This window comes from Mastigoproctus giganteus, chromosome 1, assembly GCF_048544385.1.
Source record: "Mastigoproctus giganteus isolate SK-2022 chromosome 1, ASM4854438v1, whole genome shotgun sequence".
Classification (NCBI taxonomy): domain Eukaryota; kingdom Metazoa; phylum Arthropoda; class Arachnida; order Uropygi; family Thelyphonidae; genus Mastigoproctus; species Mastigoproctus giganteus.
The window spans coordinates 263,028,500-263,046,205 of NC_143575.1; the positions used below are offsets into that span (position 1 = coordinate 263,028,500).

The following is a 17,706-nucleotide window of genomic DNA, read 5'->3' on the forward strand; positions in this document are numbered from 1 at the left end:
TGGATGGCAGTACATAGTTAAATTTATTATCTATTATAACTACTTAAATTTTACACACATAACGTTATAACTTAAACTTGATAGGAGATACGAAATTCATATAACGTAACTCAGTAGGAAATAAAACTCAATACTGAAATATATACAGTGGATTCCGGTTATTTGGGACACCGGTTAATTGGGGCAGCCATTTATTTGAGGCAAATCTTAAAAAACAGAAACCAATCGAGAAAATAGCCAGGGTTTAATTCGCTTAATTGGAACAGCATGCCATTTAATCGGGGCAGGAGACCGCAGCACTGGAGATTACCCTACAATTGTCTTTGACTGTGCCACGTGGTTTGATTGAAATTCCGGAGGTCACAACCATAAAACAATAAAAACAATTAGCAGTCACCTGTTTATTGGGCTTTTCTGTTAGTTAAATCTATCATAAACGGACAGTAAACTCGATCTTACTGAATTTGCGATAATACCGGCAGCTGGAATTCTGTGGTTATTATGGTGAAATGTGTTTACACTTCCATGAAATCTTCAATCATATAAAAAAATTAATTTTCAGATCTTCTCTTTGTTCCTATTTTTAAAGCTTTGTAACTCGTTACTCAGTTCTCACTTGTGCGTATCGTGTTACTTGCAATTTGTGTGTGCCGTGTTCTTTGTTATTGATTGCTTATCTTTTTACTGTTTTAAATTTTAACCCCTCCCCATAAATGTCAGTGAACAGAAATGTCAACTAGTTCGTATGTACTTATTACAGTATGTATTAATTATTCTGATTATCACGTATATTCTTCTGTTTTTCATGTATCATTTAATTTTTTAATTGGTAAGATAATAAAGGGTAAATTTGTGCTTAATATATCTTTGCTTTTATAGCCTGTGGATAATATTCCTCCTATTTTCTCTAATTAGAATCGCTGTTTAATAGAATTAAAATTCAATTCACAAACGTGATCACAATGACCAGTGCTTACTACACATCGTATAGCGAACGGTACTTTATTATGGTGAGTTCGTCATAACATGATTTGATTGTACAGTGAACCAATTGTAAAGGGGGATACATTGTATTTTTAACTATTTACGTGAAACTTCGAATAATTGGGGCAGCCGCTTAATCGGGCCAAAATGCGCCAGTCCCGATGTGTCCCAAATAACCGGAATGGACTGTATATATATATTGTTATTACTGCATAGGGATATAAGTTTAGTGTTATATTTTTAATTGTATTGAAATTGAATTGAAATCATGCCTCAGAGCAGCAAAGCAAAAGGCTGAAGGTAATAATCACAGCTTTATGAAATGTACTGCTTGTTTAATAATGTTTGTGGACCTATCAGGAACGGAACATGATATTGCCAAGAGGAATGTCTTTGTGCGTGTTGGAGATAACGAGTGTGAGGATATTAAGTGCCAACTCAGCATTGTTATGGGCCATGTTTTTGAGAGCTTGAAGGATTTAAATTGAGGGGCCCATCAAGCTCTTAGCTGCCCACATCAACGCCAGAGCTTGCACTTGAACATCAGGCAACACAGTGGCAATCCCCAAGGCAGAATGCACTGGTCCTACAGGAACTGGTTGTTGTTGGTGACTCTGTTGTCAGGAAAACAGGGAATATGTTGAGCAAAAAGGATAAGGGGAACAGGACCAGGGTATGTCTGCCAGGGGCAAAAGTTGATGATGTTGTACAGCAGATATCATCTTTTAAGGGCACAAAAGGTGATATTGTTGTACACGTTGGCACTAATGATATTCAGAGTAGGAGAATGGCGGAATTACTTAACAAATAACCCCCAGGGGCTCACATCTGGTGAGTATGGGCTTTGCACACCCAGGATCCTAAGCTGGATATCATCATTCTTCTCTTTCTTCATGATTTCCTTCTACTTCTCTTGCTCTCTCAGGATAATTCCGAAAAATTTTTTTTTTGGCTGATATAGCATAAGCCTTAGGCGTCCTTGCACACCATATGGCTATTAATATTAAGTACAGATCAATGTTGAAATAAAGCTGCAAGTTAAGGTTGAATTTGAAAGTGTCTCCAGTTCTGCCCAGACACGATAGGAGGGAGTATATGATGATAACCTTGTCAATCAATTCAGCCTGAGAGAGAGAGAGAGAGAGAGAGAGAGAGAGAGAGAGAGAGAGAGAGAGAGAGAGAGAGAGAGAGAGAGAGATTGTGGAAGGCTTGTGGGATAAACTTTTTCTCAGCGTGGTCTATGGTGTTAACAGGAGAGACTGCTTTAACAGGGATGAAATGCACTTAAATAGAAAGGGTGCAAGAATATTTGCTGATGCTATCCAGGCAGTGTTAGGTGAGCTGGAAAACTGCTGGCTTGGGGGGAGGGATACACAGACTAATAGATTTAACAGTAGCAGCTGGCAGAGGTGAAAGTGATTGTTGAACTGCTTCTATTAGAATAAGCAGCATCATGGAAAACAATTTGCTGGGGATTTCAGAGACTGCTGGGAGACATAATGGAACAAGTAAATGAATGGGCTATTAGGGTAGCTAAGAATAAGACGGGTGCATGTATACTTGCGTGTACACCAATGCTAGGAGTTTAGTGGTGCCTCCGTAGCCAGGTGGGAAGGAGCAGCTGTGCGTAGCACATGTTTCTTGATTAGACCGGGGTTCGAGCCCATCACCACCAAATACGGAGGATGCGGAAAGGTCAGGGAATGACCACCGCATATCCCGGAGCAATATGGCCTTAGTTGCTAATGCTCCCAAAAACCCAATAACTAACAAACAGCTAGGAGTTTAGTAAATGAATTTGATGAATTTGAGGTGCTGGTCAAAACATCAAAGGCATACCACATCCTTATCTGCATTCCTTATCGCTGTGCTGTCACACAGAGATAAGGAATGCAGAATTGTAATTTGGTGAGTACAGTGTGTACAAAAAGGAGAGAGAGGATAGGAAGGGAGGAGGGGTTATGCTGTTAATTAAGAATAATATAAAATCTAAGGAAGTGCATCCAGTTTACATAGATAGACAGTGCGATATTGAGTCAGTTTGGTGTGATATAAGCACTTGGAAAGCAAAAATGAGAGTAGGAGCCTAATGAATATAATATAGGCCTAATGAATCTGATGAGTATGATGAACAACTCTGCAGAGAAATAGTAGGCCAGTAAATCAGATTGTCTTATAATGGGGGATTGTAACTTCCCAGATATTGACTGGAAAACTCACACACTACCAATGCTTTTGTGGGTTTATTTTTATGATTGTTTTCTACAGGAGCATGTTGGAGAGGCAACCAAAGGGAGTAATACTCTTGATCTGATTATCAGTATTGATTCTTCATGCATTAAGAATCTGCACATAAAGGACTCACTAGGTGGCAGTGATCACAGGGTTTTTGCTTTCGTAAAGGTGACTACTGGGGCCTGAGACAGATTTTGATTTCTATACAGTGGGACCAACTGAGGTTTATTAAACTCTAACAGGGAGCTAAATGATTTTGTAATAACTAGAGCAAAGTGTAGGAAAAATTGTTGAAATTAATGATAAGGAAGGCACCTTGGTTGGATGGGATCTATCCAGTTATATTAGAGGCGGCAAAGGAAGTAAGCAAACCCTTAGCCATAATTATGAGAGTTTCCTTGGACTCAGGAGAGATCCCCATGGATTGAAAATGTTAAAATGCCTCAACCCTATTCAACATTCAGCTCTTAGAATAGCCCCAGGTGCGTTCAGAACATCTCCAGTGCAAAGTCTGTATGTGCAAAGCCTATGAAGCACTTCTAAAGATCAGAAGAAAGATGTTATTACTGAACTACGCAACCAAGATCCAAAGCCAATCGATCCATCCTAATTGGTCAATATTAAATGATCCGCAACTCACGACCTTTTATAGAAACAAACCAAAAGCAATTAGGCCTGCAGATATTAAGTTAATGGAACTAGCAGAAAACTGGAATATACAACTCAATAAAGTCCACCAAGAACCTATAGATCATGTTCCTCCATGGTCTGTCATCATGCCGTCTTGTGACAGTTATTTCCACCAATGGGGGAAACATTCCTTAACAGATATTAACATCCAACAGCTGCACATTGCACATATACAGTGTTATTCTGACTTCGCTAAAATATATACTGATGGATCAAAGTCCAAGAGTGGAACAGGTGCAGCAGTGGCATTCCACAACACTACCATTTCTGTATCACTTCCGAAAGAATGCAGTAGTTACACCACTGAATTATATGCCATAAAGCTTGCTCTGGAAAACTTTTTCCATCTCTCAATCCAAAATTTAATCTACACAGACTTGCAAAGTGTCCTATTAGCAATGTAAAAAAAAAAAAAAATACAGTTGATTCAGGTTATTTGGGACACATCGGGACTAGTGCATTTTGACCCGATTAAGCAGCTGCCCCAATTCCGAAGTTTCACGTAAATAGTTAAAAATACAACCCCCCCCTTTACAATTGGTTCACTGTACAATCAAATCACGTTACGATGGAGTCACCATTGTAAAGTACCGTTCATTATACGATGTGTAATAAGCGCCTGTCATTGTGATCGAATCGAATTTTAATTCTATTAGTACAAATTTACCCTTTATTACCTGACCAATTAAAAAATTAAATGATACGTGAAATTCGGAAGAATATTCTTGATAATCGGAATAATTAATATATACTGTAATATGTACATACTAACTAAACTAGTTGACATTTCTGTTCACTGTCATTTGTGGGTGGGGGGTTAAAATTTAAAACAGTAAAAAGATAAGCAATCAATAACAAAGAACACGGCATACACAAATTGCAAGTAACACAATACGCGTAAGTGAGAAGGGAGTAACGAGTTACAAAGCTTTAAAAATAGGAATGAAGAGATCTGAAAATATAATTTTTTTATATGATTGAAGATTTCATGGAAGTGTAAACACATTTCACCATAATAACCCTCAGAATTCCAGCTGTATTATCGCAAATTCAGTAACATCGAGTTTACTGTCCATTTATGATAGATTTCACTAACAGAAAAGCCCAATAAATGGGTGACTGCTAATTGTTTTTATTGTTTTATGGTTGTGACCTCCAGAATTTCAACCGAACTACGTGGTAGGGTAATCTTCAGTGCTGCGGTCTCCTGCCCCAATTAAACGGCATTTTGTCCCAATTAGGCGAAGTAAACCCTGGCTATTTTCTCGACTGGGTTCTGTTTTTTGAGATTTGCCCCAAATAAATGGCTGCTCCGATTAACCGGTGGCCCAAATAACCGGAATCCACTGTATTTCCTCACCTACTCATCCATTACTACAGCTCATCAGATCAGAGTTGATTCGTTTCAGAGATCATCGGCAAAAAGTTGTCTTCTGCTGGATCCCAGGCCATACTGGAATACCAGGAAACAAAATTGCAGATGTTTCTGCCAAGCATCCATCCAGCACAGCCCCAATAAATTTTCTGGTTCTGTTCAGTGATTACAAAATGCATATACGAAATATATGTAAGGAACGATGGACACTTCAGTGGCAAACACATATACATAACAAACTCCTTGAAATTAAACCTGTACCCCAATTATGGGCCTCCAATTTCAGCACAAACAGACAAGAAGAGGTAGTCTTGGCCAGAGCCCGAATAGGCCACTCATTTGACCCATCTATTCCTGTTATCAGGTAATGACCCTCCACAGTGTACACATTGCCACAGGTCACTCACAATAAAACACATTCTCCTGGAATGCACCTTGTATAACAACTCTCGTCTAATTTCATTCACTTCTCTCTCAAACTTACAGGAATTGTCACTTAACCCTATCATAGGCAAAAATTCAAACCTTACAGAATTTTTCTTCTTTCTGAAACTAATAGGTTTATAAACCGTTTCTAACTGCTTCCATAGAAGCCAATAAAACTAGTATTAAATACGGTGATAGGTGCAATATGGTCTAAGTAGCCTTTGCACCAAAAAAATCGAAACAGAACAACAACAACCCAGAATCTACACACATGCAAAGCACAGATTTACTTATGTACTCCTGAAAGGGTTAATGATACCTTAAACTTCCTACAATAAGACTGTTCTTATATAAGAACAGTCTTATTGTATGCAGTCTTCTTTGAGAAATGTATGCATGGGAGCCTAGTCTTGAACATAACAAAGTTACTTTGATAACAAAATAAAGAGAATGAATATTACAGTATTCATCCACAGTTTTTGCTAATAAATACAGTAGAACATCAGTTATCCAGAATAATTTGTAAGACTGATTTTCCTTTTTTTTTATTAATGGTGGTAGTATTTGAGACAAATGTTTATTATGCTACAACAGTATGTCTTTTTTTATGTCATATCTGGTGAAATGTTGGATTAGGACTGATGGGTTTTCTCGGAAACCATGAGTGATAGAGTTTAGTCATTCGCTTCCGTGAACCGAATTTTCCATGACATATTTTGTTCTCTTCATTTCATATGTTTAATTTAGCTCCAGATGTGGTATGAATAATATCGGCCCAAAACTGTGCGATTTATTATTTTTCTCAGTTTTTTTTATGGTAAAATGTCAACGAAAAGAAATGGCACTGAAATGGGCGGAAAACCAGGAAGAATGCGATATAATCAAATTGATATTATTAAGGAACTTGAGAGATTTAGCAGCAAAAAAAAAAAAAAAGTTTGCAAAAAATGATCGAACATTATTTTAAAAAATTACCTGAAATTTTTTTCCACATAAAATTTGCAGTAAAATATACCTATCGGAATATACATACATGTGTAAATGTGTGAATTTTTAAGTTATTATTATTATTTTTAATTAAATAAATTTGTTTTTTTCACGCTATTTAAAGTCTTTATTTTACCTTAATACATTATAACACGATTTATTTAATTTTACCTTGCGTTCGATTATCTGGAAAATTTTGCCATCCAGAAGAGGTCTGACATTAATTATTCTGGATAACTGACACTACTGTAGATTTATTAATGGTAACCCATTGGAGATTAGTCATCAAAAAAATGAAAAACAAGCTGCTTACAATAATTAGATTTATAATACATATTGCCCAAAAAATAACCAAGAAAATGTATTCGTTATGTGTATGAAATTTATCATCGGCTTTCTCCTTTCGGTGAATTAAGTGTAACTGATTATTTGTTTATACGCTGTGTACATACTGATATATATATTTTTGCTATGTATATATTCTTTTAAAATACTTTTCTAGCCTGTCTACATATGGCTTGTGTAATATTGGGAAAAGACTGTAAACAGTGGTTTGCTGAACTGAATGCTGATATGGAAAAGGTTTGTATCATATCTGTTCAAATTATTTGTTGACTATACGTTATTTTCATTAATTTGTGATAGCATTACTGCTCTTTTGTTCTATGTAAGAGATATATGAGAGTTCCTTGTAAAAGAGCAGTATCACCATGCTGATACTGCTCTTTTGTTTTTAAATAAGTATGCTGCATTTTGTTGGTGCACATAGGTTAGTCATGATCTCCATAAAAAAGTTTTAAGGAGATCTGTACATGAATATGGTGGCACTGCTTTTGCCTCCATGTGGCAGGGCTGGTAACCTGGGAGGAAAAGACAATCTCTCAGTGCCAAAAAGAGCTCATCGTGAATAATTCTAACTCTGATTTATCTGAGCTGCCAGATGCACCCCAGACATCTAAAAAGAAAGATAATTCCATTGCAAGAACTGACAAACACCAGAAAACTGAGTCAGAGACACATCCAATTCCAGCTTTCTTGATTATTCACTGAACTGGTGAAAATGCAATTGGCAAACTTTTGCCATTTAGAGTCCAGAAGCAATTAGAAAGTAGAGTTGGATCTCCCAAGTCCGTTAAAAGACTCGGGTCAGGAGAGATTCTCATCGAGACATCTAATGCCAAACGTTCAGAGCAACTTTTGAGCATTAATCTCTTTGCTGGACTCCCAGTAACTGTGACGCCCTATACATCACTGAACATCTCTAAAGGAGTGGTCCCAGACTGGGATTTATTAGATGTGCTGGAAGAAGAGATGCCCACCAGAAAAGATTACATCCCGACCCCAACATGCAATCTTATCCTGACCTTTAGCATACTGCATCAACCATTAAGGCCAGATATCTGGTATGCAATGTCAGACCATATATTCCAAACCCACTGTGGTGTTTCTGATGTCAGAAGTACAGATATTCCCAGACAGCCTACCGGGGAATCCCTACATGTGCAAAGTGCAGGTCAGTAGAACATAACTGCAAAGCCTGTACCACTCCTCAACCAGTAAGCCCAAATCACAAAAAAGATCTCTCTACCTATGTTAGAACATGTGATCACTGGAAAAGTGAGAAACTTATTTAGAAATATAAAACAAACAATGTTTCCTATTCAGAAGCAAAATGAATCATCTCACCACAACCTATGCACAAATCATCAAAAAGTACCAATCAACCGCATCACAGACTGAATTAACAGTACCTCCAAAAGAGTACTGTTTTGAGCAAACTTATATGTGAAAAGGTGGAGAGGATATGCTGTATGAAGTAATAAAATTTTTGAATAAGGCAATATCCAAACCCCATGTACTTTTTCTGACAGAATCTCAATTATCAGTTGATTCAACCACTGCTTATCTTGTCTGAATTATTTGTTGTATGATTCCTTTTGCTTCAAAGGTGGAACTTGTGTATATGTCCGTTCTGATATTCCCTGTCAGAGAATTAGTAATTTGAAATCTCCTCTTTTCGATCTTCTCTGGCTTAAAATCTCTCTACCACATTCTGTCAAATTCATCTGTTGCTTCTATCATTCTCTCAACTCCACTAATCACTTGGGACTCTTTGAAACTCGACTTTTTCCTGTCCAACTTTTCTAACAATGATTTTAATGTTCACAACTCCAGCTGGCTTCCATTTTCTAGTCATACAGACCCAGCTGGTCGAGATGCTGAGGCTTTTGCAATTGCTAATAACCTTGCACAAATTGTTCATTTACCTACCAGAATACCTAACAATCCTAACCACACAGCCAACACACTTGATCTTTTTCTCACAAACACCCACACCCTTCTGAGTACACAGTTGAGGTGAGTAGTCCTCAGATCACAACTTCCTTTCTCTCATGGCCATTCCCTGCTTCATGTTGTTTGGCATTACAAAAATGCAAAATGGGATGAGCTGTGAGATTTCCTTTCCTTGGTCTGATTGCTGTTTCAAAATTTCTGATATCAACATTTGCTCACATTGTGTCAGTGAAATTATTCTTGTAGGGATGGAATCCTTTATTCCATACTCTACCCTAAAATCTCGTCCTTTATCTAAACCTTGATTTTCCAATAAATGTGCTAAGCGTGTTCAAGAGAAGAAAGTTGCATATTGTAATTGGTTCGTATCCAATCTCCAGGTTCATTTTCTGCCTACACCAAAACTCACAAAAACTGTAAAACCGTTATTAATCAGTCAAAACTAGATTTTGGACAAGCTAAGAGTAGAAAACTTGCATCTTGTCCAAATGGTTGCTGAGCATTCTGGTCTCTTGCCAAAGCTATTGGCTGCAACTTTTGCCCATCTCTGTTCCCACCACTTTCTAAACCAGATGGTTCTATCACCACTTCAGCCAAGGATGAAGCTGACCTACTAGCATCCCATTTTTCTTCCAACTTGTGTATTAATGATCTTGGTAAACTGCCTCTCACCATTTCGAGTATATTCTATTCATTGCCTCCTGTGATCTTTTGTGAAAAGGTTGTCAGAAGAATTTTGAACAATCTTGATGCTAAGAAAGCTCCCAGTCTCGATGGCATTCCTCTACTTGTTCTCAAAACCTGTGCTCCTTAACTTACTCCTATTCTGTGTCACCTTTTTTCACTTTCTTATTCCAAAGTGTTTTTCCTTCTGCTTGGAAATTTGCTCATATCCAGCTAGTTCCTAAAAAGGATGACAAATCCCTCCCATCCAATTATCGTGGCCCCCGGGTGCCAAGCGAATTCAAGGTCATGCGATATTTCTGCGATCCATAGTGATCTTCAAAAGTGACTAAAGTTATTTCTAAGTTCCCACTTTTCTCTTACGAATCTTATTTTTCAATCCATTCTATTCAACTTTTTTTCCAAAAGTTGGAAAAAAATTAGACAGCTTTCTGTCTAATTTTCCAACCACACCTTCACCCTCTCCTGGAATGGGCAAGAGCTATCTAATCCTTTGGATATAGCTAATGCTTTGGGCAATACTTTTGCTGAAATCTCAGCAGCATCAGCTTATACTACATCTTTTCAACAAATTTAAAACACATCAGAACAGCATTCTATTAACTTTAAAACTGCCCGTCTTCTCCCATATAACAAACCTCTGCAATATTCTGAACTCTTGCATGCTATTAGAACAGCCATAATGGTGCTGCCGAACCAGATGGGATCTATTATGTTATGCTACAACATCTTGATGAAAAAGCTTTGTGCCTCCTCCTTGTTTTTTACAACCTTATTTTTTTAGAAAATATTAATCCAGCTTCTTGGCATCATTCTACTGTTTTGGCTTTCCTAAAACTTAGAAAAGATCCAAGCAATCCTCATAGCTACAGACCAATATCTCTCTCAAGCTGTCTTAGCAAAATACTTGAAAAAACTGTCCACAGTAGACTCATCTGGATCATAAGAGTCAGAACAGTTAATGGGCCATACTCAATATGGCTTTTGTCAAAACAGGTCATGCTTGGACATTATGGTTAAGGCTGAATTTGCCATTCCATTCATAATGTCTTTGTTAAACATGAACACCTAGTAATGGTTTCAATAGATATAGAGAAGGCTTTTGACACCACCTTGTGGCATGGCATACTTAGAGATCTTTACTCTCTTGGTCTACAGGGCAGCCTTCCTATATTTGTGAAGAATTTTCTACATACTAGATAATTTCAAATTCGATACCAGCATGTGCTTTGTACAACATTTATTCAATAAGAAGGTGTTCCTCAGAGATCAGTACTGAGTGCCACTGTTTTCACTCTTAGAATAGATTCCATCACTAAACAACTTCCAAATACAGTAGAAACTTACCTTTATGCAGATGACCTTTCTATTTCCTGCCATTCCCAAAACATGAGATCTATTGAAAGACAGCTTCAAATATCTCTTAATAAAATACAGCAACGAGCCCACCTCAATGGCTATTGACTCTTGTAGCAGAAAACAGTTGCTATCCATTTCTGTAGATAATGCAAGTTTCACCTGGATCCTGAACTTCAAATCTCTAATATATCCATCTCAGTCACTAATAACATCCGATTTCTAAATTTAATCCTAGACAATAAATTAAACTTCTTAGAGCATATTAAAAATATACGTACTTGCTGTCTAAAAAAGTTGAACATACTCAGAGCCATATCTGCCCAAACATGGGGTGCAGGTCGTATCTCCCTGCTTCGTCTATACAGGGCTTTAATCAGATCATGTCTAGATTATGGAGCTGTCATCTACGATTCTACCAGAGCGAGTGCACTGCGCTGGCTTGACCCAGTTCAACAGAGTGCTTTGAGAATTGAACTTGGTGCATTCAGAAAATCGTCAGCACACAGTCTCTACATTGATGCTCACGAGCCCCCATTAAGTTTATGTAGGAAAGCATTGTTACTGAAGTATGCTGTTAAGATACAAAGTTGTGCATCACATCACATTCAGTCGTGCCTATTCAATACAACATTAGAAAACCACCACAGAAATAAACCTAGCATAGTGAAGCCAGCTGGTCTTCACCTTCTTGAATTGATGCAGGTTTGGAATGTTTCCATCCATTCCGTACAACAGATAGAAACTTTCTTTCAACCACCATGTGATCCTCCTCCTCCTATACATTTCTGTGACACTCGACTCTGTCAATGGGGAAAGAGTATTTTGCCAGCATCCACTATCAAACAACTTCATGCAGTTCACACTCAAATATACTGATTTTTCCCCAATTTATACAGGTCGGTCTAAATCTAACTCAAACGTTGGAGCAGCCGCAGTGTTTCCAAATACCATTATTTCAGCATCCCTCCCATCTGAATTCAGTATATTCTCAGTGGAATTATATGCAATTAAACTAGCCTTAGAAAATCTCTGTTCTGACTGTTCTTTAAAAGCTGTTATTTATACTGATTCCCTCAGCTCAATCAAGGCATTTTGTTATTCCTCAGACAAAGTTCACTCTGTTATAAATGAAATTAGAAGGTTATTACTGCAGATTGAAGAACACCATCAACGGGTCACATTCTGGTATTTTGGGCAATGAACTGGCCGATCAAGCTGTGAAAAATCCATCCACCCTTGATTTAACCAATATCTGTGTTCCAGCATCAGACTACACGTTGATCATTAATGCTGCATACCTATCAGAATGGACAGCCCTCTGGCACTCTCAGACTAATAATAAACTCTTTCAGTTCAAACAGGATCCGAAGATTTGGCACTCCAGTTACCGTACATCAGGACGAGAAGAAGTAATCCTTTCGAGGGCAAGAATAGGTCACACCCATCTGACCATCTACATTTGTTCACTGGAGATAATCCACCAGAGTGTCCACATTGTTCTATAACTCTGACTGTGAAACATAATCTCATTGACTATCCCTACTATACAATATAATACTTTGACTACCCCTACTATACAATACAATAGTGACTGACAAGCTTTGTTTACCTCTTTTTCCAGGACAAACACCTCTTTCAGTATTGCTGACCTCCTGACAGTACCTCACATGTGACACGCTTCTTGATTAAACCGGGGTTCGAGCCCGTCACCACCAAATACGGAGGATGCGGAAAAGGTCTGGGAATGACCCCCGCATATCCCGGAGCAATATGGCCTTAGTTGCTAATGCTCCTAAAAACCAAATCACAAACAAACAAACAACCTCACATGTGATCAAAATTTTTTAATTCCTTAAACAGATACAACTGTACAACTCAGTGTGAACTTCAACATTTATATATGTAAACTGTGTATTTAACATCACCATAGTTAGGTGCATTGTCCTTGCGCCGTAAAGCCCATAAACAAACAAACAAACATGGGCACTGTTCTTTGAATTGGCTTCTATTCCCATTCTCTTTTCCAAAGCAGTCCAAACACTTGCTGCAATCAGTCAACATGTTTTTACTATCCAATTTGAAACCGACAGAACCAACTTTTTGTCTTCCTCATTTATTTGTTCATCTTCCATTTTTTTGGAACAACTTTTTTTCATACATATGTTTTTTGAAACAACCTTCTTTCATCCTTATTTCCTGAAAATTATAATCTACAGAAGTTTAAGTCTAATGTCTTTTTAGCATTAGTAGAGGCATACGATGCAAGAAAGCAAGCTTATGCAGCATCAGCCAAAAAAAAAACCCTGCTCCCATTTCACCTCTCTGTTCATTCCAAATACCTGTTCAGCTCAGCCTTAAATTTATTTATGCCTTCAACTTCCACAACAAAAGATGGAAGTCTGTTCCACCAATCAATTACCAGCTGGCTAAAGGCAAACATCTATCCTACAACTGTCTTTCCTCAATTTGAAATTATGCCCTCTCAGGTGATTATTCTAAGCAAGAGGAAGAATCCCATCAGCATTGAGCATTCTCAAACCATTCAAAGCTTTATACACCTCAATCAGATCTCACAGGTGCTTAGTCTCCAGATACCGTAATCTGCAAAACTTAAGCCTTTCTTTGTAAGAGCAACCCTTCGTTCCATTCACTAATCTTGTTGCCCTTCTTTGTACTCGTTCCAACAGCTCTACATCCTTCTTAAAATGAGGCCTTCAGATCTATATGCAGTACTCAAGGTGTGGCCTGACCATTGCCAATTTTTTGGGAATGGTCAGGCAATGGCAATTTTTTTTTTTTACATAGTTATTTATTTTTTTTCTTTTTTTTTTCTTTTTTTTTTGTAGTGTAGCAAAAGCATGTGGCTTCCTTGCACTATATGGTCAATATTAATTCCCAAGTAAACAATGTTAAGGTTATTTACTATGTCCAACTCATGAGTGACTTTTAAAAATAGTTACCAAATAGTTAAACAACATTTTAGCACTACAAAACTATGATTTCTTGAGAGTGCCATTTCTGAAGGAAACACTGGATGGTTTTATCCAGGTGCCCCTATACTGCTTCTTGATGATCACCTCAATGATTTTTTGCTGTCACTGAAACCAGACTGACTGGTCTTGCAGTTACTTGCTTTGCTCTTAGAATCACTGTTTATGGATTGGCTATAGGATGACCATTTTCCAGTCCAAAGGAATCTCTATCTCCTAAGCTCAGTGATGCCATCATAATCATTTGGAATGGTTCAGATGCACTCTAATAATAAAGTATATGTCAACTATTTTTAAAGGAATTCCTTTATGTATAGTGATTAAAGTGAAAATTGTACAACACTTCTGTTCACATTATTGTAAAAGTTGAGTATGTTTCATTTTTCTTTTGCTTGCAGTTTTCTGATGCATTCTATTTCTTGAAAATAAATTTATGGGCATAGTTAAAGTAATATTAAGTACTTTTTTATAGATCCTGGAAATAACTCGTCAGATCTTGTCATTATATGATCTCTGGAAATCCTTTGATGAGAAGAAAGAAATCCCTGCCCTACTAGCCAAGATGCCCAAGCCAAAGACCCAGCCCTCCAGGTAATGCTCAAGTCTTGGTCAAGGTGTGCAGGGTGGCAGTTTTGAAGACTTTCACTAAAAGAAACATTTCTTTGGTGCTTACTTTTAGTATTTTAAGTCTTCTTACAAGTTTTCTGTGATAAAGCTGCCATGCTGTGATAGAAACTTGTCACCAAGACAGGTGCAGTGTTGCCAACTATTCCTAAATTTCTTCAACCTGTCTTTTAGATCATCCACTTGATGTTCCTAGTTATATGACTGAATTAAGACTATAGATGAACTAATTATATAAAAGTTAATAGCACCAGTTAATAAAAATAACATCTAGAAATATTACTGTCTCAGAATTTGCTGTGCTTGCACGCTTGTGTATTTTAAATGACATTTATTATTAAAATATATACCTTAATAGTATCTTATCTTGAAATTCCTAAAATTTCTCAGTAGTTATTACATTGTATTATGAAACATTAGCTGCAACTTGTTCAACCAGCTATCTATACCCTACAAAAATGTAACTGAATCTCTGGAAACCTAACTAGATAAAAAAAAAAAAAAAAAAAAAGTCTTACGTAGGTTTGTGTGATTTTTCTCTTTTATTCATTCAGGTAAAAAAAAAAAAAAATATATATATATATATATATATATTACACCTTGTTCACATTGTTTTCCGTATACTAAATTCACATTTTTAGACACAGCTTTTATTCAGTCAAAAGATAAGCTTTTAAATATTCTTAGCCATTAATAACGTAGTTGTATTTGTACATATATATGTTTGTGCATGTGTGTTTTTGTGTATATGGAAGTGTCTGTGTTCATTTTTATGTGGATGTGAGTTGCATGAGAATAAGGATTAATTTCAGTTACACTAACTACACCAATTAGAATCTCAAACTTGCAATGACACAACTTTATAAGCAAGTTGGCAACACTGAACAGATATCTAAAAAAAGTACCATATAAACTAACGCTGTATTATACAACCACTAATTGGCGTTGCCACTGTATATTGTTTAATCATCAACAGGCCACCATCTCAAGGAGCTGGATCAGCCCAGAATGACCCCAGCAGTCTGCAAGGTACCAGCCAGTCAACTACTATACAGGGGTAAAAAAACAGAAGACTAAGTGTACTCTTCACTGCCAGGCATAGTGGCATTTTATCTACTGATGAATAACTGGAGAATATGATTCAACCCAGTTTTCCTTACCAATTGAAATTCAGCCGAGCATCCTAGCAGTCCAGTGATATGATGAACCATTAAAGAAAACAGTTGCCCTACATTGGAATTGGAAATTCGTCATTTTTTGAATTGTGCAATTTCCAGGGAAGCTATCAGAAGAATATGGATAAGAGTTTCTGATTATAAAGTCATCAATACTGTATTTGCTTCAATATTTTAAAGGTGACATATTTTTGTTTGTGCTTTTTGTATTAAATATGTCTATTCCTTCCTTGAAGGGAAAATGTTGATATAACAATGGGTTTGGTATATTTAGTATATTTATTTTGTATATAAAAGGTGATATTCTTTATATTTGCTCTTACATTTTTTTTTTGTTGTTGTTGTTTTTCTTTTAAAGATTAATGAAATTGTATTTGTATTAGAGTAGAATAATTATAAATTTATTAAATTGTTTGAAGGGTTTTTAATATTATAAATTCTCTAGGGTATGTTTTCATGATTTTTCACTGCCTCCAGAAACTTTGTCTAGAATAATAATTCTAGAATAATATATAGATTTGTCATTCAGAGATATATATATATATATATATATTTAAATATATTTTAAGACTTACGCTTATTATATTTGCTCATCAGGAGTAGTACATTCATATGGGAGAGCTGCAATAGCTACTTTCAGTAGATTTAGTTTTATTTTAGCTATTTAATGATATGTGTGCATTCATTTGTACATTCTTGCAGTTTTGTACATAGTAAAGAATTTATCTGGAATCTCTTTTACAAAATTTTGTTGGACATAAAACATCTGTTTAAAATTGGAGGTGTAATTATGATTTCCATTGTTGTTAACTGTTATGAAATTTTTCATAGTATATATGTTAAGTATGAACACAAGTTGTAGGACAGATTATAGCAATATATGGAATTGTTCTGATTAAATAGGAAATTAGTTTTAAATCATTCTGTTTTACCTTAAACAAATTAAATTATTTATAAAATGTACTTCTGTTAAAAACAAGTTGATTGTTCTTTTTTATACATATATTCATACATGCTATGTAAAAATGTTTTTTACATTCATATATATCACATGTGTATAGTATCATAAACATAACTCTTTGTGATAGAAAAGATTTTTGTAGTTTGGGAAGGATTTCATTTTATTTGTCTCAGCAGATTGAAATAATAATTTCAGAAGATATATAAACCAGTAAATTTTCATCTTGTACACTTTAGTTATCAATTAAATAATTTTTCTATTTACTTTTATTATTTTTTAAGATGTGATTGCAGTAAACTCTGGTTCATACCAACTTGACTTCATACTAACAGATTGTTTTAAAAAAAATTAAACTGAAATAGCAAATCTTACATATGAAAAACATAAGTATAAAAATTATTTTTTTATCAACAAATTAAATTATTTCTTATCAAATTTTAATATAATTCCAAATTATATAGTTTGCTCTCAAAGTTGACAAAATCATAGGCTGGTATCTAGTTGATTCAGTTTTTAATACAGGTTAGGTAAGTGCTGCATTAGATTTCAGTTGCATTTGATTATCAGATAATATACTCAGGGGTTAAAAACTTCCATACTGTACTCAAATTGTGTACCAGAATATCACCACATGATAGGTAGCTGTGAAGTGTGATTTGTGTATCAGTTATTTGGATGGGGAGTGTTTGAACAGGAAATGTTGGTTAACCAATTGGTATAATGTTTGATACAAATATCATAATCCAGTAAAATATTCTAAATAATTGCTGAAATTCTGAAAAGGGTCAAAGCTGTTGTACCAGATTTATTAGTGTTTCTGTAGTTGAGAATTGTGGACTACAAAATCAGATTTGGACCTAAAACCTCCACAGGAGCCAGTGAAACATGATAAAAATGTAGCATCTGTCCAACTTTCCCTTC

At 36.0% G+C, this 17,706-nt stretch overlaps 1 protein-coding gene across 2 annotated transcripts in view; it reads left to right on the forward strand.

Moving 5' to 3' along the window:
- Positions 1–15,961, forward strand: part of CycC (cyclin C) — a 226,468-nt gene extending 210,507 nt beyond the window's left edge. Inside the window, exons 9-11 of one of the 2 annotated variants that reach the window (XM_090386000.1) lie at positions 7,200–7,279; positions 14,498–14,616; positions 15,626–15,961. In XM_090386000.1, the coding sequence (XP_090242126.1) occupies positions 7,200–7,279; positions 14,498–14,616; positions 15,626–15,710 (284 nt within the window). In that variant the 3' untranslated portion in view covers positions 15,711–15,961. Of the gene's footprint in view, positions 1–7,199; positions 7,280–14,497; positions 14,900–15,625 lie in introns of those variants that run through there. The other variant, XM_090386009.1, reaches the window with a different exon arrangement.
- Positions 15,962–17,706: the final 1,745 nt, after the last annotated feature.